The 26851-nt window shown below is 43.7% G+C and overlaps 2 protein-coding genes across 6 annotated transcripts in view; both read left to right on the top strand.

The window, feature by feature from the left end:
• Positions 1 to 302: 302 nt before the first annotated feature.
• Positions 303 to 22350, top strand: NAA50 (N-alpha-acetyltransferase 50, NatE catalytic subunit). Of its 3 annotated transcripts, none has more exons than XM_048294412.1 (5): positions 303 to 489; positions 14245 to 14378; positions 14844 to 14963; positions 15926 to 15992; positions 18431 to 22350. In XM_048294412.1, exons 1-5 carry the CDS (start codon positions 482 to 484, stop codon positions 18609 to 18611), a joined length of 510 nt encoding a protein of 169 aa, XP_048150369.1. In that variant the 5' UTR covers positions 303 to 481; the 3' UTR covers positions 18612 to 22350. The 3 variants fall into 3 exon arrangements, with proteins under 3 accessions (XP_048150369.1, XP_048150368.1, XP_048150367.1); XM_048294411.1 differs by having other exon boundaries at positions 14242 to 14378; XM_048294410.1 differs by lacking the exon at positions 303 to 489 and having other exon boundaries at positions 14192 to 14378.
• A 4017-nt stretch (positions 22351 to 26367) lies between these two features.
• The window catches only part of USF3 (upstream transcription factor family member 3), a 33651-nt gene continuing 33167 nt past the window's right edge, over positions 26368 to 26851 (top strand). For 2 of the 3 annotated variants that reach the window (XM_048294039.1, XM_048294037.1), the window contains exon 1: positions 26370 to 26450. Coding sequence is in view for 1 of the 3 variants with exons in the window: in XM_048294036.1 (XP_048149993.1) it covers positions 26406 to 26450 (45 nt within the window). In the remaining 2 variants the exon portion in view is untranslated. Of the gene's footprint in view, positions 26451 to 26851 lie in introns of all 3 variants that reach the window. The other variant, XM_048294036.1, reaches the window with a different exon arrangement.

Below are 26851 nucleotides of genomic sequence, written 5' to 3'. Positions count from 1 at the left end.
CGCCGCACACCGGAAGCGCCCGGCTCGAGCCGTGCCCAACTCCGGGCGGAGCTTCGCTCGCCCAGCCCGGGCCGCTTCCGGGCAGGAGTGCGGCGGGCGCAGTGGGGCGCGCTGATTGGTCGTTCCGTTTCACGTGATCGCACCCCCGCCCCGCCCCCCGAGACACGCGGGGCCTCCCCGTCCTCCCCCCGCCCCGCGTGGCGCGGCGCGTGCGCGGCGGGCGCGTGCGGGGGGGGCGGGCGGGTCATGGCGGGCGGGGCGGGGGCGCGCGCGCGGCGTGAGGTGAGGGGTCACGGGGCGGGGCGGGGCGGGCGGAGGCCCATGTGGAGCGGGAGCGGGATCAAGATCAAGATCGGGATCAGGATCGGGATCAGGAGGAGACTGAGCCGCCCGCGCTGAGCACGGGGAGGCCGGAGCCGCACCCGCACCGCCGGGCCCTGGACGCAGCCAGTGCGGACGCCGGGCAGGCCGCGGACGCACCATGAAGGGGTGAGTGCTGGGCTCGGCCCGGGCCGGGCCCGCTGAGGCTGCCCGGGAGCGGAGCGGGGAGCGGGGCGGGCCCGGGCGGCGCGGCGGGCGGGAGAGGGCCGGGCGGTGCCGCCGCTTCTGAGCTCGGGGGTGTTGCTGCGTCCCTCCCGCCCTCTAGGACAGGGCCCGCGGCGGGTGGATGCCGGGGAGGCTCTCTCGGCGAGAAAACCGGCGGTGCCACCGCTGGAGCCCTTTGGGTTAAGCAGGAGCTGCCCGGGGGGCTCCCGCACCGTCACGGTTGTGCCGCCGCCGGAGCGAGGATTCTCCGCGCTCAGCCCCGCGCTGGAGCGGGCGGGACGCGGCGGCTCCTCGTGCTCCGGGGGGATCCCGCCCTGCGGGGTCTGGCGATCTTCAGAGCGGGCGGGGGGGGGATGCTGGCCGGGCTCTCGCCCCTGTCTGGTCCTTGTCTGGCGATAGCAAAGCAGCGCCGCTCGCTCTGTGCGAAAAAGCTGCCAGCCTCGGATGTGTGTGGTTTTGCAGTGCTATTGTGTGTAACATCCTCTTAGCACTTTCGTTGGTTTTTAAGTCTTTAATTGCTACGAGGAGGCTGTACAGTGTGGATGGATGGCAAACGAGCTGTGTTCTGTGTCATGTTTCTGTAGCACACCCGCTGCTTTGGGCCTGGCTTCGCTTCTCTCTGTCTCCCGAAAACTGGAGATTTCAAATCTGGTTGGCTGAAAACACTGATTTCCTTCTCAGTGGGGGCAATGAGGTGCCGTTTTTGTACAGGAGAGTGGAGGCCTTTACACTCACAGTTGTGCTTTGGTGTCAGATGACCTGCCTGACCTTGTCCAGGTCACTTTGGGACAGGTTTTTCAGTGTTGGCTAAATCACCTTATGTTTATTAATTTCAGCATCGCTTGCGCTCCACAAAACGTGATTGTTCCAGTTCTGTGCCTCAGTTTCTTCATAGGCACAAAGGCAGCTTTCCCCAGCTGTTTCTCAAAAGAGCATTAAACCAGTCCCCTTGGAACTGGTGTTATGCAATGATGGGTATTATTTTTCCAGTTTGGCAGCTTAAGGCAGGGTGAATGGAAGCTGAATCACTTAAGCTTTTACTAAGAAATGGTAAGGGGTTTAGCTTATTAGCAATAGGGGTGAGGTCATACAAGACTGCTTGATAACAGACTCTTAGCTGGCTCTTACAACATGTAAGCAGCTTGAGACATTGTGAGGGGCTGGCAAGTGTCTGTAGAAGGAGGTTCAGGGATGATTGCAAATAAACAGACTCTCAGCTGACGTAAAATAGGTGTGTTTGGGCTGTTGGACAACCGTTTATCCACCTGCACCACCCTACATAAAACGGGGCACCCCCACTCTTAGTCACCTTGTAATGAGGACGGCGGAGTTTGCGGGAAGAGCAGCAGCACGGATCCGCCAAAATGAGGTGGCAGTTGACGCGATCGTTGTTCTGCAGCGCTCCCGATGGAACTGGGTTTCCTTTTATCCTTTGTTGACCATTCTGCTGTTTGCTACTGCTTAGCCTTGCTTTGGTTGTATGTCAGTCGTGGGACAGGGTTACTGGGACCTGGATGTGTGAGTGGGGAAGTGGCCTAGGCGTGCCAGGCTGGAGCTGTGGGGATCTCCTGTCAGGGCACGGCCAGAGCTGTCTGCCGTGCTGCGGTGCTCCCCGAGGAACTGAGCCTGGCTTTGCTTGCACTGATGAGGAGTTCTCCTTTCATGGACTTTTTCACTTCTTGTAACATTTTTTAAAAAATAAAAATATATAGAGAAAAAACCTGCATACCACTCTTCTGCTTCCAGAGCACCAAACTTAATTTCTGTTACTTTACTTTTACTTACAGGCAGCTTTATTACTGGTTCAACTTCAGGACTTACTGCTTTGGGTTCTGTACTTGGTATTTTTGCTCTTATGGTACTCTTTCATCTCTTTGAAGAACAGCATATTCCTGTCTTGCCAAAGCACTGTTAGCACCACACAGCAAGTTCTGGTGCAGAATAAATTCATATTCTTGTTCAGATTCTCATATTGAATCCAGGTGTTCTCTAAAAATTCAGTTGGAGGCAAATATGCCGACAGAGCTCAAATTGAAAAATAACCCCATTTAAATACAATGAGACTCAAAGGACTAGAGAATAGTTCAAAAGGAATGTATAAATTACACAGGGGTACTTTGGAACAATTCCAAATTGTTTTTTAAGTTACAAAGATCGGTGAAGATCCCTAAAGTACAAGTACTGTCAAAAGATGGGTCCAAAAATAGATCTAAAGCTTCAGCTCCAAGCACACAGAAACTGATGTGCTTGAAGGGATCTGGTCTCTCTTCAGTATTGAATCCAAAATTATGGACAAGTCCTTCTGAACAAACTGACTCCATCTGACTGTTTTTTTCTGGGAATGTATGCATTGCATTGTAACCCACACCACAAAGTGCAGAGGTGATTTTGGAAACCCTTAGAGCAGCTGATGTTTTATCAGCTGTAATTATGAAGAATCTACTTTGGCAGAGAAAGAATTAAAAAAGAAACTATCCAGTTCATTGACATGAACCTTCAGATCTAAAAGACTGTGTAGTCAACGTTTGTTGCTTGCAGCCTTCTTTCTTAACTCTCTGAATTCGAAATAGCGCATGGATGTGTGTTAATAATGTATAGCAGGTTGTAGTGTCTGTCATCAGGGTGTTTGAGGTTAGGTGACCTCTTCTACTTAGGACCACTGGTTTCAGAAATAACAGGAGATTCTTGTGCTTTCTCAGCTGCTTAAAATTTTGTGGGTTTTCTCTTATTTGATGAGTTAAACACCAGCTTCTGAACTAGAAACTGCCATTAGCTTCCACCTGGTTTTGTGCGACTTGGCTTTATGTTCACTCTATCTTCACCTTCTGAATGATTTTAATAGTTAAGAGTCTCATTATGTTTCCTTTTTTTTCTTAAATGTGACGTGAAAAACAGGTAATTCACTGTTCTGTTAGTGAACCTTGTGATTCTCTAGAGATTAATTTCTTTTTTCATTTATTGTATGTTATTATTGTTAGTTCTTGAATTTGAAAATGTATTTTAGAACTGTGTTTGCATGAGGAAAAATACCAGTGGAAGGTACTCAGGTTCTACTGTCTGCAGTAATTTGGCTGTTTTTATAGAGCACTTTGCTGCTTTCATGGTGTTGACTCACTTGTTGCTCAGTGTTCTTGTGTTTTTATTACAGTTATGCTGCTGATTTTAAGGAGAAAAAACTGAAAATCTTGCATTGATTCTTAAACATTTACTGATTACTGTCTGTGACATATCTTCAAGTAAGGGTGCATTTCTGAGCTGTTTCAGTTCAGATGAAACCTATGAGAATAAGGCATCCAGACTTTCCCTGATGGCCTTCCCTAAAAATCCACATTACACAAGGCTAATGCAGGACCTGTGTGCTCCATTGCGTGCATGTACCCACTGTGTGACCGGGTTTGTCACATACATGGAGCATGTAGTGCATGTTACAAGCAAGGCCCAGTGCCTGTGCACGTATTATTTTGGCACATTGACCAAATCCCTCTCCAGTTTTGATGGGAAACACCTGGAAGATTGTCATGCGGCAGCACGTGTTGAGCCATGTGATGGAAAACTGATTGAAACAGGGAGTAGAGTGTTGTGTGTTAAACCAGCCTTAGAAAGAAGTGTGCACTACTTTTGGGTAAGACACTCCTAGGAGATTGCCTCTCAACTTTTACATGTTTGCAGCTAATTCTCAGGCTTTGTAGTTTCTAAGGGTCCTGACTTGCTGTGCAAGAGTCCTACAGGCTACATCCTACACAACAGGTAGCTGCTGCCCCAGAGAACTTCCTAACCCCAAGGCTTTGCACATACTGTTCTGGCTACCTTTGTAGGAGAGACATCACAGCTGGGGAGTACTGAATATAACAGAAAAATAACTATTGTTTTTAAAGAGTGGGGAGTCATCATGGGTAAGCTCTGACACCTCTGCTTGTTTTGTCCGGATTCACGGAGTAAATCTTTCAAGGTCCTGAAGATGTGCATGTTTCTGAGGAGAACAGGGAGGGCTTTTTCTCTCCTGAGTTAGTATGACAGAGTTTGTGCAGAGCTGCTGAATTGTTTCCGTTTGCTCGGCACAGTGCTAAGCTTAACATATATGGGAGGAAGTTCCAAGTTTATGAGAAAACTGCTGAATGGTCATATGCACTGGAGGCAGGACGAAAAAGGTAATTGAGCTTGAAAATCACTTTATTTTTAGGCTTTTTCTGAACCTAGAAATGTCCGAGTGTGAGCTATAATCTGCATTTATTTTCACGGATGGTAAATTTAGACCTTGCCTATATGCAAGCTTACAAATGGCTTAACAGCTTCTAAATGAGTTTATAAAAAACTCAGTGCAGTTTATTATAGGTACTTTAACCTGATTTAGAACTCTGACCACTTTGAGTTTAATTCCATAACCAGATTAAGACATTCCATGAAGTAGGAAGGATTGGGAGAGTAGGAAGGTAGCAGAGGGGTTGTAGCCATTTAACAAGCACTTTAGAACCCAGTCTTGTGTTTTGAGTACTGTTTGACCATTCAATTCTTTCTGCATGTAGATGTGGCTTGGTAGTTTGGGACATTTCTGTGAAAAATGTAGTAACTTTAGTTAATCACCAAATGCCACAGACTCTGCTGCCATCTCCTGAGGACAAGAAATGATGCATCCCCCTTTGCCACACTAAATCTCTTTTAAAATGGGGAATAATGTATGATGGTTGAGCCAGAAAAATACTTTAATCCAAGTGGAAATCATTCAGAACTTGAAGAGCCTGCCCATTTGGCAAGCATTAGAAGTGTTCAAACCAATAATCTGAGAAGGTGCTAGATATTTTTATCCAGAGGAGGAAAGAACATAAGAAGCTGGATCTTTATATTTGTTTGGGAATTGATAAGAGAAAAGTGCAGTACTTCCTTGCATCCCTCCTGCTCTGAGACAGGCAATGTCAGGATTCCTTTCTGCTCCTGGCTGAAAAAGGGCAAGGGAAGAAGTACCCATGTGGGAGTTAGTTGTAAAGCAGCAGAAGTTTGTCAGGAGGGAGTTTGAGGTGGGGAAGCCAGGGCAAAGAGAGAGTCTGTGCATAGAATACCTGGTTACTTGGAGACTCTTGGACTTGAAGACCTGAGAGCGGAGAAGCACAGCACTGAAATGGGGTAACTGTGTATTTGTGTCAAAGCATACTGAATTAATTCATTATGAGAAGGAAATTATACTTCAGGCTTTATTGAAAATAGAGCCAAAACCATTTCCACAACACTGTCACTAGGTGACTAAGATTAAGATATATAAATTTTCCGGGGGGCAGAGTATTTCTTTCTTTAATTAATTGAAAATACTGTGCTTCATAGTAAGATCTTCATGCATGATGTACTTCCTGAGCTCACTTGGCCTTCCTTCTCCCTCTCTCTCTTCTCTTTGAGGCTCCATGTGATTTTTGGCCCTTAGCAGACTAGAATCTCTAACCCTGAAAAAAGTTCTGATTTCCACCATCTGAGCATTGTATTTATGTTTTCCTGAGAGTATGGGATGAGACCTGGGCAGCAGTTGAAGGCTTGTGAAAGTTTTCTCTACATGGCACTTAAAATTGTCAGTAAAGGTCACAAATTAAGTTGAAAATTGCAGTTAAAGGAGATTTATTTGTTTTTAGATCTTTGGCACAAGTTTTCATTTGAGAACAATTCATTCTTAGTGAAAATTAGGAGAAGGACAGGGGGAAAACGATAGTTGCCTTAGAAGTGTTTTTAAGGTAGGCACATAAAACTGATAGCACATTCAGTTATTTTTTCACAGCATGTTATTAATATAATATGTGATTTGAACACTTTACAAAACCCAACTCTGGGACTGAAATCCAAAGTATAGGTAGGAAACCCGTAATGAACTGCCTTTTTCTTTTTTTTCACTATTCTAATGGACAAAGGCATTTGTAAAGAAATGTGTTTCAGTTCCCTATAGAAATAGTTTGTGTGAAGTAGAAAAATTATTTTCTCCTGATATGTCAGTTCCATAGTTTGTTACCTGTATACGTACCAGAAGTGCCCTCAAGCTGTATTTATGTAAATAAGGTACTTTTTAAGTATCACTTCTATTTTGATTTTGAAGGTAAGCCTCTGTTCTTACCTGATGATCATCAGGTACTTCATAAACACTAATTAGCAAAGGGTCATGATCTTCTGGGAGGCAGGTAAGGGTTATAATTGTTAGATCTGGGGACACAGAGGGTATGGAAAGGGGCAGTAATCTATAAGGGGTCTCAGGATATAGTTAGTGGAGGCACAAAACTAATTTTGAGGGAAGTTGTTTCAAAATAGTGAAGTACTTCTGTTTAGCAATCATGGATCAAAATCAATGTTCTTGTGAGCTTACTTGACTAATAAGGAAAAGTGGTTAGAGCAGCAGATTTCTGGCAGCTCTTTATCTGCTATATGATTGCAGACAAAGTGTTTCCTCTTTCACCTGATATTGATGTACCTGGGATAGGCTGATGAAATATTTAGGCCTTAACCTTGTGAGGTGCTCTGGAGCAGCAGAGTGTTATGGACAACTAAGTGATGTACGTGTCTGCTTTTCTGTTCTAGACCAGCTACATTTATTTCTGATATTTTAGAGTTTGAAAATTCTGTCAGCTGGTCATAGTGGTTCCTGCTCTTTGTATCCATCTGCAGAATGGGATAGCTTATAATTTTCTTGAGAAAGTTTATTTTTCACTTGGAGATTTGAGATCTAGGACGTGTTTCAGCTGGAAAAACTGTGAAGTTATTATAGCATGATTTTACTTCTTTCATGTGAAGACTGGCCAGTCTTTTGAATGTGGTCAGGTTTTCTAGGTTGAAGCAGAGTAAATTGTATGATATCCAGATATAATGAAGAAACTTGGCTGTAATGTGCTGTGTATTTTTTTTCCTTTTTTTTAATGATAAAGGGAGAGGTAACTAGGGTCTGATGTACATCTTGGGGAATTGTGATGCATGACATTGAAACCTGTTCACAGGGAGATCCAATAGACTTGAAAGTCTTGAATGAAGTCTTCTGTTAATTCTGATTCTAAAATTGCTTCATTTTCTTCTGTACATCACTGTGCCCTTCTGCAGGCTAGAACTGGGAGTATCCTCCAGCAGGGTATCAGGTGTCGTGCAATATATGTTTTCAGTAGTAAGCAGGACTAAAGGAAATCAGGGGTCTCAGAGCAAATTGGTAAGACTTTTTGCATGCTACGTTTGTACTTATCCTTCTGATTTTCTGACAAGTGAAGCAGAGTAGATATGCAGCCCACAGATCTTTGAGATAATTGAAAACATACTGATCTGCCCACAAGAGCTAGACTAACTTGTGTGCCTAGCAAGACAGCTCATCTATTAAAAAAAAAACCCAAACAACCGAACAAAAATAAACCAGTCAAAAAAACTTCAGCAGCCCCAGACCCCAAAACACTAGAGAGGGTCTTTTGGCCTTGGAGTAGAATCTAAGCAGAGCCACACCCTTTAGGTCTATGGCCTTCATAGTTCTGGTTTGGTTTTTTTTTTATGAGTGGATTATCCTGTCTAGACTCCTGCTTTGACTTGGAAGCCAAAATAGAAGCAATAAAGCTAGCTGGCCGCTTAGCAGGTGACAAACCTTCTCTGAAGCCCTCTTAATTTGTTAGGGCCCATTTCTCCATGCTGCCTCTCCTGACTTACTCCTCAGTAAGTTTTGCAAGTTTCAGATACAGCTCTGCTAAATTTAGCCTGCCAGATGCCTTCAATAAGCCTGAGCCCAGCTATCAGTTACACGGAGATCTGTTTCAGTCAGGCACATCCCTCTGGGGAGAGACTTGCACTATTTAAAGTTGAATGAGACTGAGATTCTTACAGCATTAAGAAACTTGAAATTCGCCCTTTTTCTTCCTGATGTTGGTTCTAAAGTAGTGTTCGACACTTGGTATTCGTAGGGAATGAATTTGTGTTTCTTCTTGAACTGTAACTGGAAATTGGCTGCCTCTTGAGCTGTCATTCTGTATAGCAGTTCTCCTTTGGTAAATGTTGAGCAGCAAAAAGCAGTCTTAGCATAAGTAACACTAGTATCTCGTGTAGCCTGTGTTAATTCCACCAGTATCGATGTAAGACATTGTAGGAAAAATAGACTGTTGAAAACCCAGCCCTGTAAGCTGCAAGCAGAGCAAAACAACTGCAGCAGGACTAACTAGATTGCATTTGGTCCCACAAAACGTGTGAGGCTTTTTCTAGCCAATGCCTAGAGGATCATAGGACGCTGGCATGCAAGAGCAGGAGTGTTACTGTCAGTGTTCTGGGCATGCATCCAGTTTCAGGAACTGGTGCATGTCACCTCACTAAAGTCACACTTCTGTTAGGATTTGGCGGATCACTCTTCGCTTCCGCTCTTACATCGCTGGGCAGTGTTGCTGTGCACTTTTAACAGATAGCAGCCCATGCCCCAGGAACCGGTTCCCTTTACTAGTGAAATCTCCAAGTGTTTTTTCCCCAGTAACCAAGTCATGGAATGTAGCAGTTGTGAAAAATGCAAACATAGTCCTAGGATATGTTAGGAAAATGCTTCCAGTAGTGACAGGAAAAACTTAATGCCATTGTATACGACAATAGTATTTGGGCTGCTGTAATCAGTTTTGGTTAGCCATGTTTAAGGAAAATCAACTTTAATCAGAAGGAATGTAAGGAAGAGGTAGTGTGACAATAGTAGAAATTAAGAGCCAGTCTTACAGGAAGAAGCCAGGAGCTTGGCTTTAATTAGAAGAAAGGTATGAAGAGATCATGATAACTCTGAAAAGGCCTGTGCAGTGGTACCCATCATCTCCAGACAGCATAGAGGTAGATTTGAGTACACTGGAATAACTAACTGAGAGTAATGGTAACTTGGGAACAGCCTTACAATGGAAGGCATTCAGCTGGATTCAGAAGGCTGGTATTCCATTGAGGAAAGTGTATGAATTTGTAGAACACTGTGGTAGTAAGAGGCCTGACCTGATAAGCCGAGAGTCCCTCATTCTTCTATGCTAAAAACAATTTCTTGGGGTGGGGTGACTGACTTGTCCCAGAAACTTTGACATCTGAGATGGAGTACACCTGAGCTGACTATTGCATCCTCCATGGAGTGCCATTTGAGCTGTAGGGTGCCAGCGGTAAATGTGGATCTTCTTAGGAATATTAGTGGCATCATAGAGTCAAATAATCTGTTATGGAAGGGCATTTTCCTTCTGGGCACTTCAGGTTCTTTGCACATCTTTATGTTCTCTCATATGCTAATTTGAGCTCATAATTTAATTTTTTTCTTTGCAACAGCCGAAGATAAGTATTTCTGGTACACCCTCTACTGAGTTGAAATGCACAGGACTGGCCTAGTCAGACCTTAGCTGACATAAAAATCTTACTTAAGTTACTGATTTGGCTGAGATGTAACTTGAGGAAGCAGGTCTAGTTGTAAGCAGCTGTTAAAAACAAACTTAAAAAAAAAAAAGAAAAAAAAAAGACTGCACAAAGCTGCTTGCTTTACTCTGGTGAAAAGAAGGGAGTGATAATTTTGAGTCCTTTGTTACATACAGGTGCTTTGTCTTGGCTATTTGGAGTAGTTTTTTTAAGTCCTTAGGATCAAAGTGCATATTGTTCTGTGAATGATAAAGTGTAGCACAGTATCTCTACACTGTGTTCACAGATGTACTGGATAATCTACATCCCTGTGCTCCTCTTGCACTGTACTTCCAGTTTAAACTGGGATGAGCTGGCACTTCTGCTCAAGAACCAATTAGTTCTGCCTATGGCAACCTTTTTTCACTTCTTTATGGTGGCAGAGGACTTGTGTGGTGAACCCAGTCAGGGGACTGATGTGGGTTAAAACTAAACTTTTCTTTTTTTTGTCTAGGTTAGTTTTAATTGGTGTTGGTTCACCACATTGTTGCACAAACCTTTGTGCCAGCAAGAGGATGGAAATGAGTGGCCTGGGGACAGCAAGACTGCTGCTTTGGGCAGCAGTGCCAGTTTTCCCATGATTTTACTCAAGGCCCCAGTGGCACTTTTGCCGTACTGTACTCAGGCAAAATGATGAATTCTCATTATGTGGGTCTTCGTTTCCATGTTCTTATTTAATTTACATATTAAATGGTTTTGTGCATAATAGATGTGGTGCTGATTTAATCAGGTAGTGCTATACATTAAAGTAATTTATGGTTTGAGTACACACTATTTAAACAGATATATTTAGTGTATTGATTTATGCTTCCTGCAGTGTTTCTCAAACCTCTTTCATATTATTCTCCAGGGTAAAGTACTGTTCCTGGTGCAATTCTTGCAAGGACAAACCAGGTAGTGACAGAGTGCAGGAGACAGGCAGCAGGAGATGGCAGGAGGCAGCAGGAGATGGCAGGAGGCAGCAGTGAATGTGGCAAGTGGTGGGGGATAGAGGGAGGAAGTCCAGGGGCTCAAGGAAATGTGTCAGCAAGTGCCTTTCAGCCATCTACTAAGAGAGCTCATTTCTCTGGCCTGATGCCAGCCTCAGAGGTGATGTCTTGGCTCAGCAGCTACCAGCCTTAGACTCTGCTTCTGCGTTTATTTATTTATTCTCTGTCTGAAACCTTCTTGGTGATGGGCCATCTTCTGGCCATGTTCCCTTTCTTAGCCATCTTGTCCTGGCTGCCTGTGGTAATATATTTTTCTCCTGTTGAACTGTCATCATAAATATTTCATAATGATTGTCTTCTAATGCCTGATCTGTTTGATTAGTAACTAATCAATTTTAAAATCATACTAGAAGACACTACCTGGTGATGGGCTGTGTCAGGTATTTTTGCTCAAAAGGAGACATGCTGCATAACAACTTTGCTGTGAGTTCATCATGCTAGCACTGCTGATCTACTGAAGCTTAGAACTACTGATACTTTTTTTGTGTCACCAAGGTTAATATAGTGTTATTTGGAGAAGAGGTCTAGGCTTTCAGTGACTGAGTGTGAGGTTTGTCTCTTCCCTTTCTGACCTCCTGCACTGCAGCTCATCTGACCTAACTGGGCAGTTGAGACCTGCTCCCTTTGGTTTCTACTCTCATGCAGACTGCAGCAAAAGAGGCTCTCCAGTCTTCTCTTCCCTCCTAGTACAAGATTACTGAGGCGCCCTACTCTAGCAAAACTCTTTCACAGACACAAATATACCCAAGAGCCCACATGCCACAGTTCTGTTTCTGCCCTTTGTGAGGAAAAGGTAGCAGCACTGCTGGCCAGGATCAAAACTTGCCTTCTGTGAGCCTGAAGAAGCCCCGCCGTGCTAGGCTGAGCAGTTGTACCAAGTTGGGCATAAAACAATACTACAGTTTCTCCACCATCTAATAACTTTGACTGCATGCTTTGCACTGGGAGTACTTTTGGAGTGTGAGAACATCGTCCTTATTAGCTTGGGATTTAACTTTATGTTGGAATATAATTCTCAAAGGGACTTGCATAAATGGCCATACATGAAGAAAGGAGTCTTGAGAGCAAAAGTGATCTAGAAGATTGAAAAGGCTGTGAGACAAAGGGTTGGTTATGGTAGGACTCACAGAAAAGAGATTATTTCAGCAGAATGTAGTGGTTTTTAGCTATAAACTTTAGAAATATATCCTCTTGGGTTTGACTCTAGAATGCCTGGGTATCTTGACATGGATGAGATGAAAGAATATGGAGTCTTTTGCTTCTTCTGTCATTCCTGAAATCACTGTTGGAGAACACACTGTCCATGTAGTGAGATGTCTCTCAGGAGATTGCTGTACCACTGGGCAGAGCTGAGGGGCAAACTACAGGGACAGGGATTTGTCTCTTGGCAATTGACCTTGCAATGAGGGAGAAAAAAGATGGATGTGTGCAGTGTGGTGGGGGGAAGATAGGTGAAGAGCTGCCTGGAACTATTTGCAAGAACTCATACTGACATGAGATGCTTGACATCAGAGAGCTTTTTTATCTCTTTGGCCAACATGTGTCAAAAGGTTTGACTTTGGAGTGAGCAATGTTGATATGTAAAAAGCATCCATTAATTCGAAGTAGTAACTGGAACATACTAATCTGATGGAGAATTACAAAATCATCAATAGTCCCTTGATGCTTAGTGGTCCTCTAAAAGGTAGGCCTGACTTACAAATTGTTTAGCTTCTGTAGGGCTCACTTGGGAGATTGTCTGGTCTGGGTTATACTGGGGAGTGGGCAATGGTAAGCCTTGGTATCTATGCAAAACTGAAGACTTAATTCTTTGCTGTAAAAGAAAAGGAGAAAGTGGGTGAAGATTTATGGTTCTTGAAGTAAAAGTGAAAGGCTCCATTTCTGTAGTTTCTTCTGATAGTTTTGCAGGCTTCAGTACAATGCCTAGACAGTATTACGTATTTATCATTGGTACTGACAACTAAAACCGGTATCTGGAGGGTGTCATTTAAGAGGGTTTTTTATGTATGATCAAGGTCAGTTAGTAAAGCAGAGACAGATTATACTCTGCATTGCTTGGTAGAGTTCTTGGAAAAAAAGTTTTTGGTTATTGTATCATCTTTGTGTCACTGTATTATTTAAATTAACCTGTGCTGTTGTGTCCTAGGCATTAGCCTAGCTGAAAAAACAAGCTGCCTAGGCACAAGAGACATTGGAGATGGAAAGCAGCTGCTGCATATTACTAGAATGAACTTCAAGCTTGATGTACAAGGATTTTAGAAAGCTGCTTCTTTGAAAACAGTTAGACTTTTTTTCAAAAAGGCAAACAGTGTCTTTACTGCTGTTTGGGCAGAAAACAATCTGGTTGCCTATATGTATTCAGTAAAACAGGGCTGGTATGAACCTAGAATTGTGTGTGCACTGGCTTTGTACCTGCCTACATATCCTGGTGACCATTTGGGAAAAGATTTTGATTATCTTGGTCTTTTTTATTTTTCATTCTTGTAGTCCTTGTTAAAACTGCTTGCACTCGCCCAAGGGCAACTAATACCTTTCTTTTAAAATTTATTTTTCTTTTTTTTTTAGATTTGCTTCTGTGTATATAGTGTTTCTTTCAGGAAGGTAGTCTTAGGAAAGAGAGGAGCTTGGTCTGCTTCTCAGTACAATTCAGTGTGATTCTGCTCTCAGCAGGAAGAAAGATTTCAGTGACAATTGTAGATAGATAATTGTAGATAATTTTAGTAGATGCAGATATCACCTTGAGAAGGGCACACTTGCATAGTAACAGGCTTAATACATTTGTTGCACACAGTACTGTTGGTTTTTAGAGACAGATGTCTAGTAATTACTTTGTCTAAGCATAAGCTTTATATTGATAGGTGGTAAAATTGAGGCTGTCTTTGAAGCATGGATAAGGACTTAATTTCCTTGGTCTCTGTTCTAGCTTCCTGTTCCCCCCATATTTTCTTTGGGGTTTTTCATTTTTTTTCCTTGTGATCTTGATGATCAGAGGGGAAGTGAATGGGATAAAGTTAAAGCTAATACTTCTGCAGAGATCCGTGCTCTCCTGTCTCCCACCCAGTAAAACCACACAAATACTGTGGTACATTAGTGTTTAGTGTGGCCTGAGAAACTTCTGACTGTGCAGAACTGACTGAAAAAACTAGGTTTGGGACTTAAACCAGCATTAAACTTGATTGTATGGGTTGGATGTGGCAGTTCAAATATGTATTGAACTGAGTATTAGGTGAGACAGTTCTCTAAGCATAAACAAAATAATTAATTTTTGGTGTCCTTAAAAATGTTGCCGTATGTCAGATGTTAAGCATGTTTTGATTTGTTCCAGTAGCCGGATCGAGCTGGGAGATGTGACGCCACACAACATTAAGCAGCTGAAGAGGCTAAACCAGGTCATTTTTCCTGTCAGCTACAATGACAAGTTCTACAAGGATGTACTGGAGGTTGGCGAACTTGCCAAATTAGGTACAAATGTTCTTGCCAGTAATTGTGGGCTGTGGTGGCAGAAGTGGTCATCATTGCTATCCATCATGGTTTTGAATAGCAGCTCCTTCTATTTAGTTGTTCTACATAATGAAAAGTAACTGTTTGGGAGCATCAAAAAAGCCACAGAGGGTCTGTGTTCTAAACAGATTACATCCCACTGGGAACAGGCATGTTTTCTGTTCAAGAAGAAAACAGTTGTGCACTGCCAGCTTACCTCCTGATGTCATTGCTGGTTGGTGTGAGCAGTAATAAGCAACCACTGTGTCAAAGCAGCCCTGGTAACTTCATTCCAAATGCGAATCCACAATGTGTGTTATTTTATCTGGATAGGAGAATTAGTAAGAGGGGAGGGAGGGAGGAAGGAAGATACCGGGTGTAAATGAAAGATCTGTATGTGTAGTTTGAGACTTGTTACTGATAAACCTTTGTTTCCCTCCCTGGCAGCCTATTTCAATGATATTGCAGTGGGAGCAGTGTGTTGTAGGGTGGATCACTCCCAGAACCAGAAGAGACTGTACATCATGACACTCGGATGCCTGGCACCCTACCGAAGGCTAGGAATAGGTAAGGAGGGTCTTCTTTTGTATCTAAGTCATCAGAGAAACCAGATTGCTGTCCAGCTTTCCAAATGCTCTTTCAGATTTTTAACCAAGTTAGTGCACTTTAGACTACTGATTTCTTTGGAAGGGACCGGGGGAAAAGAGTAGTATTTATCGTGTGCTCATTTTTCCCTGCCTTTCAGAAATGAGCTTTTTGTAGTAGTATTTTTTAATTCAGGATTTCGGATTACTTTAATCTTAATCATATTATCATCCTGTGATGTAAAGACTCTTCTTCTGTGGATGTGAAAATCATTGCAGAGAGATATGAAATTATTTGTCAGTGATATGTAGCCAGTATGCAAGTTCTACTTATGTAGAACACAACATTCCTTCATTGGCTTCTCCCTTCACTCTTCTAAATGTAGGGGTTTTCTCTTTCTTTTGTCTTTATCACTACTGATTATTGCTGCTCTGGGGTAGTACCTGCTTTTTGTCTATACTGCATTTAGTTCTTTGCTCCACTTTGCAAACCCATAGGACAGATTAATCAAGACCTTAGAGTAACCTGTTTGCTTTGACAAACTGGATTGAAAACATAACTTTATTTTAAATTATTTTACTAGGTCTTTAGTAGAAAAGCTTACCAGTGTCCTTAATGCTTTATACAATGTTTTGGCTGTATTTTGAGGTGAGTTTGAGACCATGAAACTAGTATTGAAATAAGCTGATTTATACATATGCTTCTGGGCTGTTTGTGATTTTTATTTCTTCTTCAAAGAAACAATAAATTAAGGTTTATGAGCAGCCAGAGAGAGAGAAGGAAATACTTACACATCATGTTTTATTTGCCTTTCCTAGTTTTCACACTCTTATCATTTTAGTCTACCTACAGTTAACCTGCCTTTCCTCAAGGAAGTACCTTGCTAAGTATAGACTTAATTGTGCCCTTCCAGTTTTCTTAAGTATCTCTTTATCTTTTGGCAGGAACTAAAATGTTGAATCATGTCTTAAACATCTGTGAAAAAGATGGCACTTTTGACAACATCTATCTGTAAGTAAATGAGTTGCACTCATGCATTTTTGAGAGATGATAGAGGTAGATGTGGGAGCAAAGGGATGGAGATCCAAGTGTGGGTTTAGTGTATATTTTAGTGGGGTCAAGGAACATCTTGTAAGTACTAGCAGGAAAGCCAGGGGTCATATTCTGTGCTTGTTGTGTAATTCTGAGAATACCAAAAGCATGCTTGCTTTAGAAAGGGTTCTGCGGATTTGCTGAATTTGAAAGTAGTTTAGTTAGAAAATTACATTCTAGAGCAAAATTACACTGTAAGACAAAAAAAACCTTTTTAGAAAGGATTTTATTTTTATCATACAAGGTGGTCTTCAGAATGGGAAATATTGCGAGTTTTGATGCATTTGCTTTCTGTCTTTTATGACAGCACTCTGTGGGTTAGAATATCAGAGATGTTCGCAAACACTCAAAGTTTACATTCACTAATAAGGCCCAACTGCTATTCCCATTATTGCACACTGCCAGGTCAGCTGTTTGTGCGCAATAAACTAGACCAGTGCCCTGACCCAGCTGGGGAAGCTGTTTTCAGTTTTGTTTCTGGGTGTTGTTTTTGCGCTTTAGTGTGTTTTTGGGGGTTGGGGGTGGTTTTCTTGTGCTTTGTTTCGTTGGGTTTTTTTTTTAAATCAGCTGCATGTCTGCGTAAGCACTTGGCATGATGCAGACAAGAACAAGCACGGGGTGGAGGACAGTCACCCCAATAGTCCCCCTGGAAACAGAATCTGAAATCCATAAAAGCCAAAACTATGCTTTGCTGCTGGTTTCGCACTTCTGCTTTTTCCTGCGCATTGGTGTCTGTGTGGTTACCAAGTGAGCTGATGCAGTTTTTGGCCAGATCGCTTCTCTGAGCCAACTTCTTGTCCATCACTGCCTTGGCCATCACACCAGTGCAAGCATGATGTGCTGCTAGGGATAGGCCCACAGCAGCTACAGCTTGGATGGACTTACACTGCCACAGAACGACATCCTGAATACTTTCCAAGACTGTTGAAGATGCTTCATGAGGAGTGTTTCATACACTGATATCACTATAAATGGAGGGACTTTCTCCTCAAACTTAGTCCATTTCTGCCACGGAGGTGCGAACTCTTCCACGTCCTCTACTGTTGCTTTGTGCCATCTCTGTAAGAGGAATGTGTTTTAAAGGGGTGTCTGAGTAAAACTGCTTTTGGCTCGTATTCCCATTCTCCTGCCTCTGGAGAAGTGGTAATGAGCTCTCTCTTATGCTAATGGGACAGGGGCTTTCCTTTTTGCTTTTGCACATTACTTTGTGCACAGTGAAGGAACTGTTTGCTAGTTCTAATGCAAAAAAACCCCCAAATCCTTCATAATCCTTCTTTACACTTCCCAGACTAAGGATTCTGGCATGACAATAAATAGGCCCCAAAATTGGGCTGAAGTTCTTTTAGCGGCCCATTGATTTAATTACTTGTGCGTCTTCTATCCAAACATATTATGCAGCTTAGCACCGAATTTGATATCGGTGCCTAAATTTGTCATTGTAATAAAGTTCCCTTTTAGCTTTTTGGTGCATATTGGGCTTAACACTAAGATCTTTTGTTTTGTTCTGCTGTTGCTTCCACAGTTACTTTGGTTCTATGGTTATGCAGCATGTTGTCATGACAAAGTGATTCATGAACTTGTGCAGTGTCCACTGAATTTTCGGAGTGTTTAATGAATGCCTTTTGTTGAGCCAAACATTTTTCTTTCTTTTCTCTCTTTCTTATTTTTTCTTTTCTTTTTCTTTTTTTTTTTAGTGAAACTTGTGCAAATAAATGTCCTGGTCACTTAGGATAAAGAACTGATGGCTGTTTGTTTTGGAAACCTTGAAACACGCTAGCAAAATCTGTAAAACTCTAGGAGAAGTAAATACAAGGAAAAAGGGCTTTGTAATTCCATGGGGCTTTTTGATACTACAGCTTTTTGTGGGGAGAGAGGAGTAGTTAGAGTAGAGCAAGTTGTTAAAATCATATCAAACACCATTGCCAGTTATATGTTACAGTGTGTTGGGATCATCGCTGAGACATCTCTTCCGGTCATCTGCAAAATGTTATTACAGGAAGTTAAAGTTGGCTTTACAGTGAAACTCTGCTACATATTTCCACAAAATATCTGTCATATTGCTTTATTAGGATTAAGAGAAATTGAAATTACTAAGGTAGTAATGCTTCAGAGTTTCTCTGCTGTTTTGTGTTCCTTTAAAGAGTTTTACTGAGGGGAAACATTTACTACTACTGACTGCCAGGGGCCATCCAGGGGCTGAGTGTTAGCCCAGAACTGAATTGGGAAGACCAACAGTTCCAGTCCTGGATTTACACCACTGTTCCTGTCTCTATCTAGATAGCTGTGTTTCTTGTCTTTGACCGGGAGTATGGTGGCAGAGCACTGACCCCTGTCTCTCTATCCCCTTTTCTGTCCAGGCATGTCCAGATCAGCAATGAATCTGCAATTGACTTCTACAGAAAGTTTGGCTTTGAGATCATTGAGACGAAGAAGAACTACTACAAGAGGATAGAGCCAGCAGATGCTCACGTGCTGCAGAAAAACCTCAAAGCCCCTTGTCTCGGCCAGAACGCAGATGTGCAAAAGACCGACAACTGAACAAAACCCCAGCGGACACTTTCTTGCACTTGCTTGTCGCCAAATAAGGAAAGAGAGGCCTCTTGATTTTTTTTTTGGTTGGTTGGTTTTTTGTTTTGGGTTTTTTTTTTACTCCACCCCTTCATCTTCATTTTTTTTTCTTGACCTCTCTCCAACAAAATGTAATGCTTCTTCCAAGGATTGTCCAATCATGTTTGGGGTTGGGTTTTGGTTGGTTTTGGATTTTTTTTTTTTGAGCTCTCCTTTCTGGTGTTTATTTGGGGGTAGGGGGTGTTCTTTTGTTTTTGTTTTCTGTTGGGGTGGGAAAAGGTGTGCAGATCTCTTTTAAGTTTGAGGTGTGGAGAGCTTGAGCAGGTTATCCTGATGACAAGTTTCCTTCAGAATTATTCTTTCAGTAAGCAGAATGTAAATCCAATGCGGGGGGAAAAGGCAAAGCGGTATCTTGCCCTTTGACCCCTACATTATTGTGTTTTTTATAACCTACAGGGTACTTTAATCTCCCCCAACCTTTGGATGCTACTTCAGTACTTCCCACTCTTCCTCTTAATCCCCCCACCTCAAAAAAGTATATTTAGTTCTTCCCAATATTTTTGAGTATGGCTTTTTCCTCCATCTTTTGCTGAGAAGGGTGGGCTACTTTACCATACCTTTTCACTCTGCCTGGGCTGATCTTTTTGAATGCTTTTTTTAAATACTCCTCACCCAAGCTGGTGCTACACTTCTTAACTGACTGAGAGGAGGATTTAGAGTGGTCTTCGTTTTTTCTTATTTTCATTTACCCAACTCCCAGCAGACTTTTGCCAGAGTAAGAGCTAGATCTGGTGTTGGCAAGAATAACCTTGTAAAAATATGAATCCTGAGGCAAGACCCTTGCTTTAAAAATGGGTGAAATTCTGCAGGGCTCATTGAGAATTAGTTTGTCTATGTTGTTGGGATGGAAAAAGTGATTGTGACCACCTTACCAGCTTTGATGACATAAGGCAAGCTCCTGTCTCCAGACAAATCAGTTACAGCTACTGAATCTGTGGTGACAGAGGTAAGGGTTGAGGAAACCAGGCAGCAAGGCTATGAAGGCAGACGTGAATCTGACCCTAATCACATAGCTTTGCAGGGGTCTCCTGGATTTGCTTGGGGTTGGCTTGACTTGCTGTGTTTATGTGCTCCTTCGGGAGGAGGTGGTGAAGAACTGCGTGGTTTTGCTCCTTTGAAGATTATTTTCCCCCTCCCCCGTTCAGTAGTGATAATGCAGTTCTCCTCTGGTGAGAGGGTGTTTGTGGAGCACCGGAGAAAGCAGCATATATTAGAGCATTTTATGGGTTTGGAAAATAGGCTGACTGGCTTCTTCCTAGTACTGTAACTTTGAGGCTACAGTAAACTGTACTAAGCTCTGCTTTGCGTCCTTTCATGCTTTGTTTGCGTGAATACCAGTGCTCCTTTCTAGGCACTGTTGCCAGCAATTTTATGTATGCCAATATAAATACCAACTTGAGCTTGGACTCTTCTCCAAGCACCTGGGAAAGTGCACTGAGCTGAGACAACACCAACCTGCCCCATCCCCCATGTAGATGCTGAACTGTATTCTTTTCCTGTTTGTTTTTTAAAGTTTAGATCTGCATCTTGAATTCTTCCGCTCTGAAAGCCTCCAACCTTTCGTGTGCATTGCAGCATACATCTGGTTAGTAGGTGCTGTCCAGTCATTAGAGGGTGACTTGGGAACCAAGGATTCCAAGATGGAAGTTGTGGTGAGGCAAGGGATGGCACCCCTCGCTGCACATTATGTGGTCTTTGATACCCAAGGGGTGACTATATGAGCTGCTACACAACTACTCCTTCTTTCACAGAGGTCTGTAGCATTTGTTGGAGTGCATCTTGACAGACCTGTGCTGGAAAATGGCTACTTAATTTGCTGGGTTTGCACTAATGGAGTCTTGGAGACGGGCAGGTGGCGAGCACCTGTGTTTGCAACACTCGGTGGCAGACTCTGGCTAGAAAGATGCAAACGGTTCCCTTGGCCAGAGGCAGCCTAGTTCTGACAAAAGCTTGTTTTCAGTACAGCTAGGACCTGCTCATGGTGGTTATGTTGGCAGTCCAGCATCTTTCTAGAAGGGGATGTATCGAAGCACAATTAGCTTGCCATATGCCAACATAGTTTCCCTGGCCATCTGTAGACCAAACCAAGAGAAGTATGTGGAGGGAGAGAGATAGTATTGTATTTGAGGATGTTCGTGCAGCACAGCTGTAACTCAGACCATAGCTGCCTCTGGTGCCAAGCAAAGTGCTCTTCATTCTTCTAGAACTAAGTGGTAAGTGTTTGGGTTGGGTAGATGGGTGTGGGGATATGAACTCTTAGGACTTGCTGTTGTCGTAGGCTTCCACAAATCAGTGTGTTTCACAGACAGTTTTTCTTCAGGTTTAAAAGTACAAGTCTGATGTCTGAACTTACTTGGATTAACTTTTGTTTCTGTCTCTTTTTGCTTTGGGCTGCCATCGTTCTATGAATGTATCCATGAGAACAATTCTTAAAGCTCCTATTCCACAGCAGACCTGCCTCATTGTAACCTCTGATAAAATGTTTTGTAGGAGGTGGAAGAGAGAATAAATCTAAGACTCCTTTTCCCAGGCTATTAATCCTGGAAAACAGTTGTTGAATCTTGAATACGAGGTTTAATCTGAATCTTACGAAAACTGTGTTCCCTGTACATGGATAAGGGCAAGTGAAGGTCTGTAGTTCTGGATGACAAACAGTTGTATTTTATTAGTCTGTCAGTTGTGCTGAGTGAGGGAGGAGAGTGCTGTGTCTTAGTGCTGTTAGCCAGAGACACTGAAATTGTGTGAAGTATGGGCTTACTGCAGAGAACTTCAGTTACTTTGGTTGTTGCTGCAGGAGGACATCCTTCTAGCTTGAAAATAACGGTGTATGAACAACTAAATTTTTAAAAAGTTGGGAGTTTCAGTGGGGAAAGAAAACCCCACCAGCACTTCCTGTTGTGGATGAAGATCTAGCAAGAAAAATGTATGTGATTAACAGCTTTAGAGTGTAAATTGTGTATATACAAGTTATTCCTGAATCTCTGCAACTGGCTTTGTCATACATCGGTTGAAGTACGAAGATGTTACCTGCAAAAGGACTCCTACTTGAGAAAACCATGGTACAGGAGAAAAGGAATCATCCAGAAGAGAGAGATCCCTCATTTTTGGGAGGGGGAAGGGAGAGAATGTATTTTGTGTATACAGAAACTGGCTGAGTTTACATGATGCAGCTAATGGTTAAACCTGCCAACTAAATATGACATACTGTTACGATTGAAACAAACCTACGTGATATTTTGTTCAATCTTGATGGTGCCCTGTGTCTAGTAAAAATTTGATCCCCCAAATTGTTTTATTCTCCCTCATGTTGTAATCCAGGGTCAGCTGCTATGCACAATGTCTGTGTTTTGTAAAGTGTTTGCTGACTTGGATGTTTCTTTTGAATCTGCAACTGCTTCCTGATTAATTTGGCTAAGACCACCCCTGGTCTCTTGAGTTAAGATTTAGTGAAAGGTATGCTGTATGCAGTTTACAGATGCATTCTCAATGTTACAAGTTAAGTTGCAGGGGGAGCAAATTCTTTACAATAAGATGGTCCATTTTTAATCTATATCATTGCCCTTGTTGTACATCAGGAGCATGTTTTTGTTTTTCTCAAACTCTTTAGAAATACCGTTCAGAATAAACGTGCACTATTTGAGTTATGTCATTTGCAACTTGTCATGTGCATTTTTTTGCAGTCTGGCTGTTTCCTTCTGAAAGCAGATATAGACTATTCCTCAGATGTTTCATAAACTGTGTAACTCAGAAGATTTCTAACATGAACTGTGTGTTGGGCTGCTGTGATGAATGCCAAGGGTGTCTGACAACTGAGCAGAGTGAGGTCTGTTTGTTTGTTTGTTTTCCCTGGAGTTACAAGCCCTTCCTCAGAAATCCTCTGTCTTGTGGGGTAGGAGGGAGGAGAGGAACTGTTCTGGAATATTTTTGCATTGATTAGTGAGCAGTCTGGAAACAAACAGGCCAGGTGTCAAGAACTCTGGTTTGGGCTTTATAGATAAAAAGTTTAAAGTATTCACATTAGCTGCCAGTTATTGCAAATCTTGACCACAATCTTTGAAAAACTATGGTCCATACTTTTGAAACATGTCTTAACATGCAGCACATACTCTTCCATACTGACTTTTCTCAGAAAGCTATTTAAGTAAAACTCATCTCCTTAACAATTTCAGTCTCTTCTGTTAAAGCCATTTTTTGACTACTTTCACTATGCTCCTCTTCTGCTTTGAAGTGCCATTTATGAAGTGATGAAGTTGCACTGTGGCCCACGTTCTGGAGGAAAAGAAATGTTTCCCTAAATATTCTATAGTGTATCCTATTCACTTATTTAAGTTCCTCTGGAAACTGCTTTATCAACAGATGGAGTTGCTGCATTCATTAGAATAACATCCAAAAGCAAGGCTCAGGCTCTGAAACTTGTCTGTAGTCTTGAGTGGCTGCTTCCAGCTGCCTTCCCTGACCTGTGCTGGAGGGAGGCCTGGAAGGCACAGCTGGAAGTGAACTGCTACCAGAAGTGCAACCTTCATCACTCCAGCTTCACCAGCAGCTGCAGAGGCTGGAAAACCTTTGCTGGACTTAAACTGCTGCAGCTGTTCTCCAAACCATTCAGCTTTTATTGGTCTCTATCACGTTTCTTTCCTTCTTCTTCCTCATCCCAGCTGCCTCTTAGAACAACCTGTCCAATACTAGACAATTCATTTGTCCCTTACAGGGAAACTAGCAGTAATCCTGATCATTTATGTTGCCCTTTCCCAAAGCCGTGCTGGTTCTACAGGCACTCCAGGCATTCAAAATTTGGGTATTTATAGGGCCTCTCTAATCACTGAAGGTATGTTATCTCTTAGTTGTTACTGGTACAATTACTTAAAGAACAGTCACCACACCAGGATCTAGTGAGTGAGTGGTCAGTCATTCACTTGATGTGAAACACTGGGATTGTTACTTTTTCCCAGTATGTAAATCACCGTATTTACCTGTGGTGTAATTTATTTGCTGTTACAGTGCACAGTTACTTGACATTAGAAGATACACCTGCCATTCCTCATTCTTACTATGTTGAGTAGCCTCCAGCAATTTTTCACCTCACTCTACTTCATTTTTTAAAGTGTTGAGGAGTGTAAGCCCCTGCACAAATCTTTGACTCCACTACTGACTTCCCACTAGGGCGAAAATCTGATTTTTCGTTCTATGCCCTGTGATTTCTCTCTTTTAATCAGTTCTCTGTCCCTGTGAGGACATTATCCTCTGATCCTGCAGTATCTTAGATTACTTTAAAAAATCCCTGTCCAAAAGCTCTTAACGTGAAGTCCTTTCGAGAATCTACCAAACCAATCTGTCAGGTGAGCATTGTGATCTGTTTCTGGCAGTATTACTTTCCTTTCCATCAGGGTTGTCTAAGTCTATTCAGCCTGTCTAATCCAGATGCTTTGTAAGGGACAAATGCCTTGCCTTATGTTCTTTTCTCTTGCCCCTAAGGAGGCATCAATTCAAACAGATAATGGAAAGGTTACTCTATCCCTCTCTTTTCATTCTGCCTTCTTTCGTCCTCCCCAGTGCTTTAACACTGTAAAAGCATTCAGCTTTACTACCATTCTGCCTGAAGGCATTGTGGCACCACCAGCTGAAGCTCTCTAAACTGCTGAGTTGCCAGCTTTCTTTCACTCACTTGAATGTACGTGACCCATAGTCCAAGAAATTCCTGCACTGGGAAAGTTTCACTGACCTGTGTTCTCATTGCCTGTCAGCTGCTGTATCACATCATACAGACTTAGGCCACTGCTGCTCATTGAATTATTGAACCCAAACCTGCACTACAACCAAGAACTGAAAAAAAAAATTGTTCAAAAAATTGCACTGAAGATCTTGGTTAAGACTATCTGAAATAAAGCTGCAAAACCACTTGTCAAAAAACCAGCAAATTATCTATTCAATTTAAAGCTTTTCTTCCAAGTATTTGTACAAAAGCTGTTTAACCATCTTGCCATATAATTGTAAATTTATATTCTCCACTAGAGACAGGCTACTGATATTTAGCAGGTTCCTGCTGTATGTGGTTTCACCTGTGGATTTTTGCCTGCTGCTGGATTTTTGCCACAGTATTTCAGATATTTAACCCTGTACTGGTATTGACCATTTATGAACTCAAACACTATAGAGCACAACAGAGTGTCAATAGGTAAACTTGGTTTTGCTGCTTTGGATGGGGGGTGCCTATTTAGTGAAAATCTTCACCAAAAAAAGCACACTACCCTTTAGAAGAGGAAACCCCCCCCCCCCCCTCACTTTATATTGGAATAAATTGATGGAGCAGTGGTGTTTCAGCTTTTGCTTGTCTTCCAGTTTAGTCATGTCGTATCAGAACTAAAGATTATGAAAAGCGAAAAAGTGCATTTACATTCCTACATTCCTACTTTACAGCTTCAAGCTGCTATTTATAGTAACGTTAGAATTTCTCTGCATAAACAGCTCGGGCCTCAACTTTCTTCACAGCTCACAAATGGGTTTTCCACTTACTGTCAGCTGCAAGGTTATTTTGCAAGTGGCAGCTATTCAAAATAAAATGGTTTGGGTTTTTTAAGATCTGATTGCTGCTATGACTCATTTCAGCAGCAGAAGAGTTCTTGGACACTGCTTCAGAAACTTGTCCCTGCTCTATTATATTGTAGGAAGGCATATGGATATGAGATGCTTTCTCAGGGAAGCAGTTGAGGCGTGAAATGGGAAGCTGCCTTATTATGGATGGTAATTGAATTAGGTGTTAGCAGGAAGTAAAAAGTGAGGTAGTAGGGAGTTGTTAATGATCCACAGTCCCTAATTTCACGGATAAAAAACCACTTTTCCTAAACTCTGATGTAACTCAGGAGGAAGATAGATGGAGCACCCTCCTCCCCAGAACTAAGCGTGAGCACAGAGGGTGACAAAGTTAAGGAAAAATGTCTATTAAAGAATCAGCCACAGCACAGAACAGTCACGGGACGTGGTCGGGCTCCTCATGAACAGCTCCATGTGGCAAATCATTAGCCAGCCTTTATCTTTGCTCCCCATTCCTTTGCAGAACGCCGGCTGCCGAGGACGCAGGGCAGCACGCCAGTGCATAAACGCTGTTTTATGCTGGCGAGGTCTCTCATGTACCCCGCGGCTGAGGCCGGGGAAGGGCAGCGCTCGGGCGATTCTCGGGTCTGCCCGCCGCGCCGCTGCCCTGGCAGGACGGGATTGTTTCACCTGACAAGCAAAACACGCACAAGCAATGACACGCGGTCCTTTCCCCATCACCGGTGCCGCTGATGTCCCGCACAGCCAACCCACCACCACAACCCTCCCCGCCCCCGCGCGGCCGCTGCTCCTTTAAGAGCTGCCGCCCGCCCCTTCGCGCGCCTCTTCCCGCCGCGCTCATTGGCCGCCCGGGACGCCACTCCCCGCCAGTTCCTGTTTCGGCCACCTTACCTTGTTGACGCCAGTCGCAGCCTCCCTGCCCTCTGATTGGCCCGCGCCGCCAATGTTTCTGGCGGCGATTGGTCCGCGCCTGCTCCTCCCCGCCCAGTTGAGGGCGAGCGCCGCCCTCCCGGGGCTGGCCCTTGTTGATTGGCCGCGAGGGCTGGCCCCGCGCGCGGCGATTGGCTGCGGCGCGAGCAGCAGGGTGGGCTGCGCGGGCGGGCAGCGGCGCGGAGGCGGCGGCGGGGCTGGCGCGGGGTGTCCGCCCGGCGGAGGATGGTCCCGGCGCTGGGGCCGCCGCGCAGCGCGCCCGGCCCGACCGTGAGTGCCGGCGGCGGGACCGGGGACGGGAGCGGCAGCGGGACGGGAGGGACCCGGAGCGGCCGCGGCAGCGGGGCCGGGGCGCCGCGCTGGGCCGGGGCCGCGCTCGCCCCGGGATGCCGGTGGGGCCGGTGCCCCTTTGTCCGGCCCAGGTGTGCCCGGCCCGGCCCGGGCAGGGGCTGTGGGGCCGGGGCGCAGTTGCAGAGCGCGGGCGGCCCTTGGCGGTGCTGCCCCCCGGGCGGTCGTGGCTCTGGGCTTTGCTCCTCAGGAGTTGTGCGGCTGCGGGGGCTTTGGGTGCCAGGGCTGGTGTGAGGTAAAGTCGGAGAAAGCGGCGGTGAAGGTTTGGAGAGCGGCGTGTTTTTATAGCTTTGCGGTCTTGGTGCTGGAAGACGATTGAGCGT

The sequence above is a fragment of the Corvus hawaiiensis genome, chromosome 2 (assembly GCF_020740725.1).
Source record: "Corvus hawaiiensis isolate bCorHaw1 chromosome 2, bCorHaw1.pri.cur, whole genome shotgun sequence".
Taxonomy (NCBI): Eukaryota; Metazoa; Chordata; class Aves; order Passeriformes; family Corvidae; genus Corvus; species Corvus hawaiiensis.
Note: the sequence above shows the minus strand (reverse complement) of the source record. Positions and strands in the feature narration are given on the sequence as shown.

Bases quoted from the DNA above. Each gene is read 5' to 3' on its own strand.
- NAA50 (XM_048294410.1), top strand. From the start codon at position 14,207: ATGTCAGATGTTAAGCATGTTTTGATTTGTTCCAGTAGCCGGATCGAG. The intron at 14,379-14,843 runs GTACAAATGTTC...CCTCCCTGGCAG, and splicing joins TGGCGAACTTGCCAAATTAG to CCTATTTCAATGATATTGCA. The intron at 14,964-15,925 runs GTAAGGAGGGTC...ATCTTTTGGCAG, and splicing joins CTACCGAAGGCTAGGAATAG to GAACTAAAATGTTGAATCAT.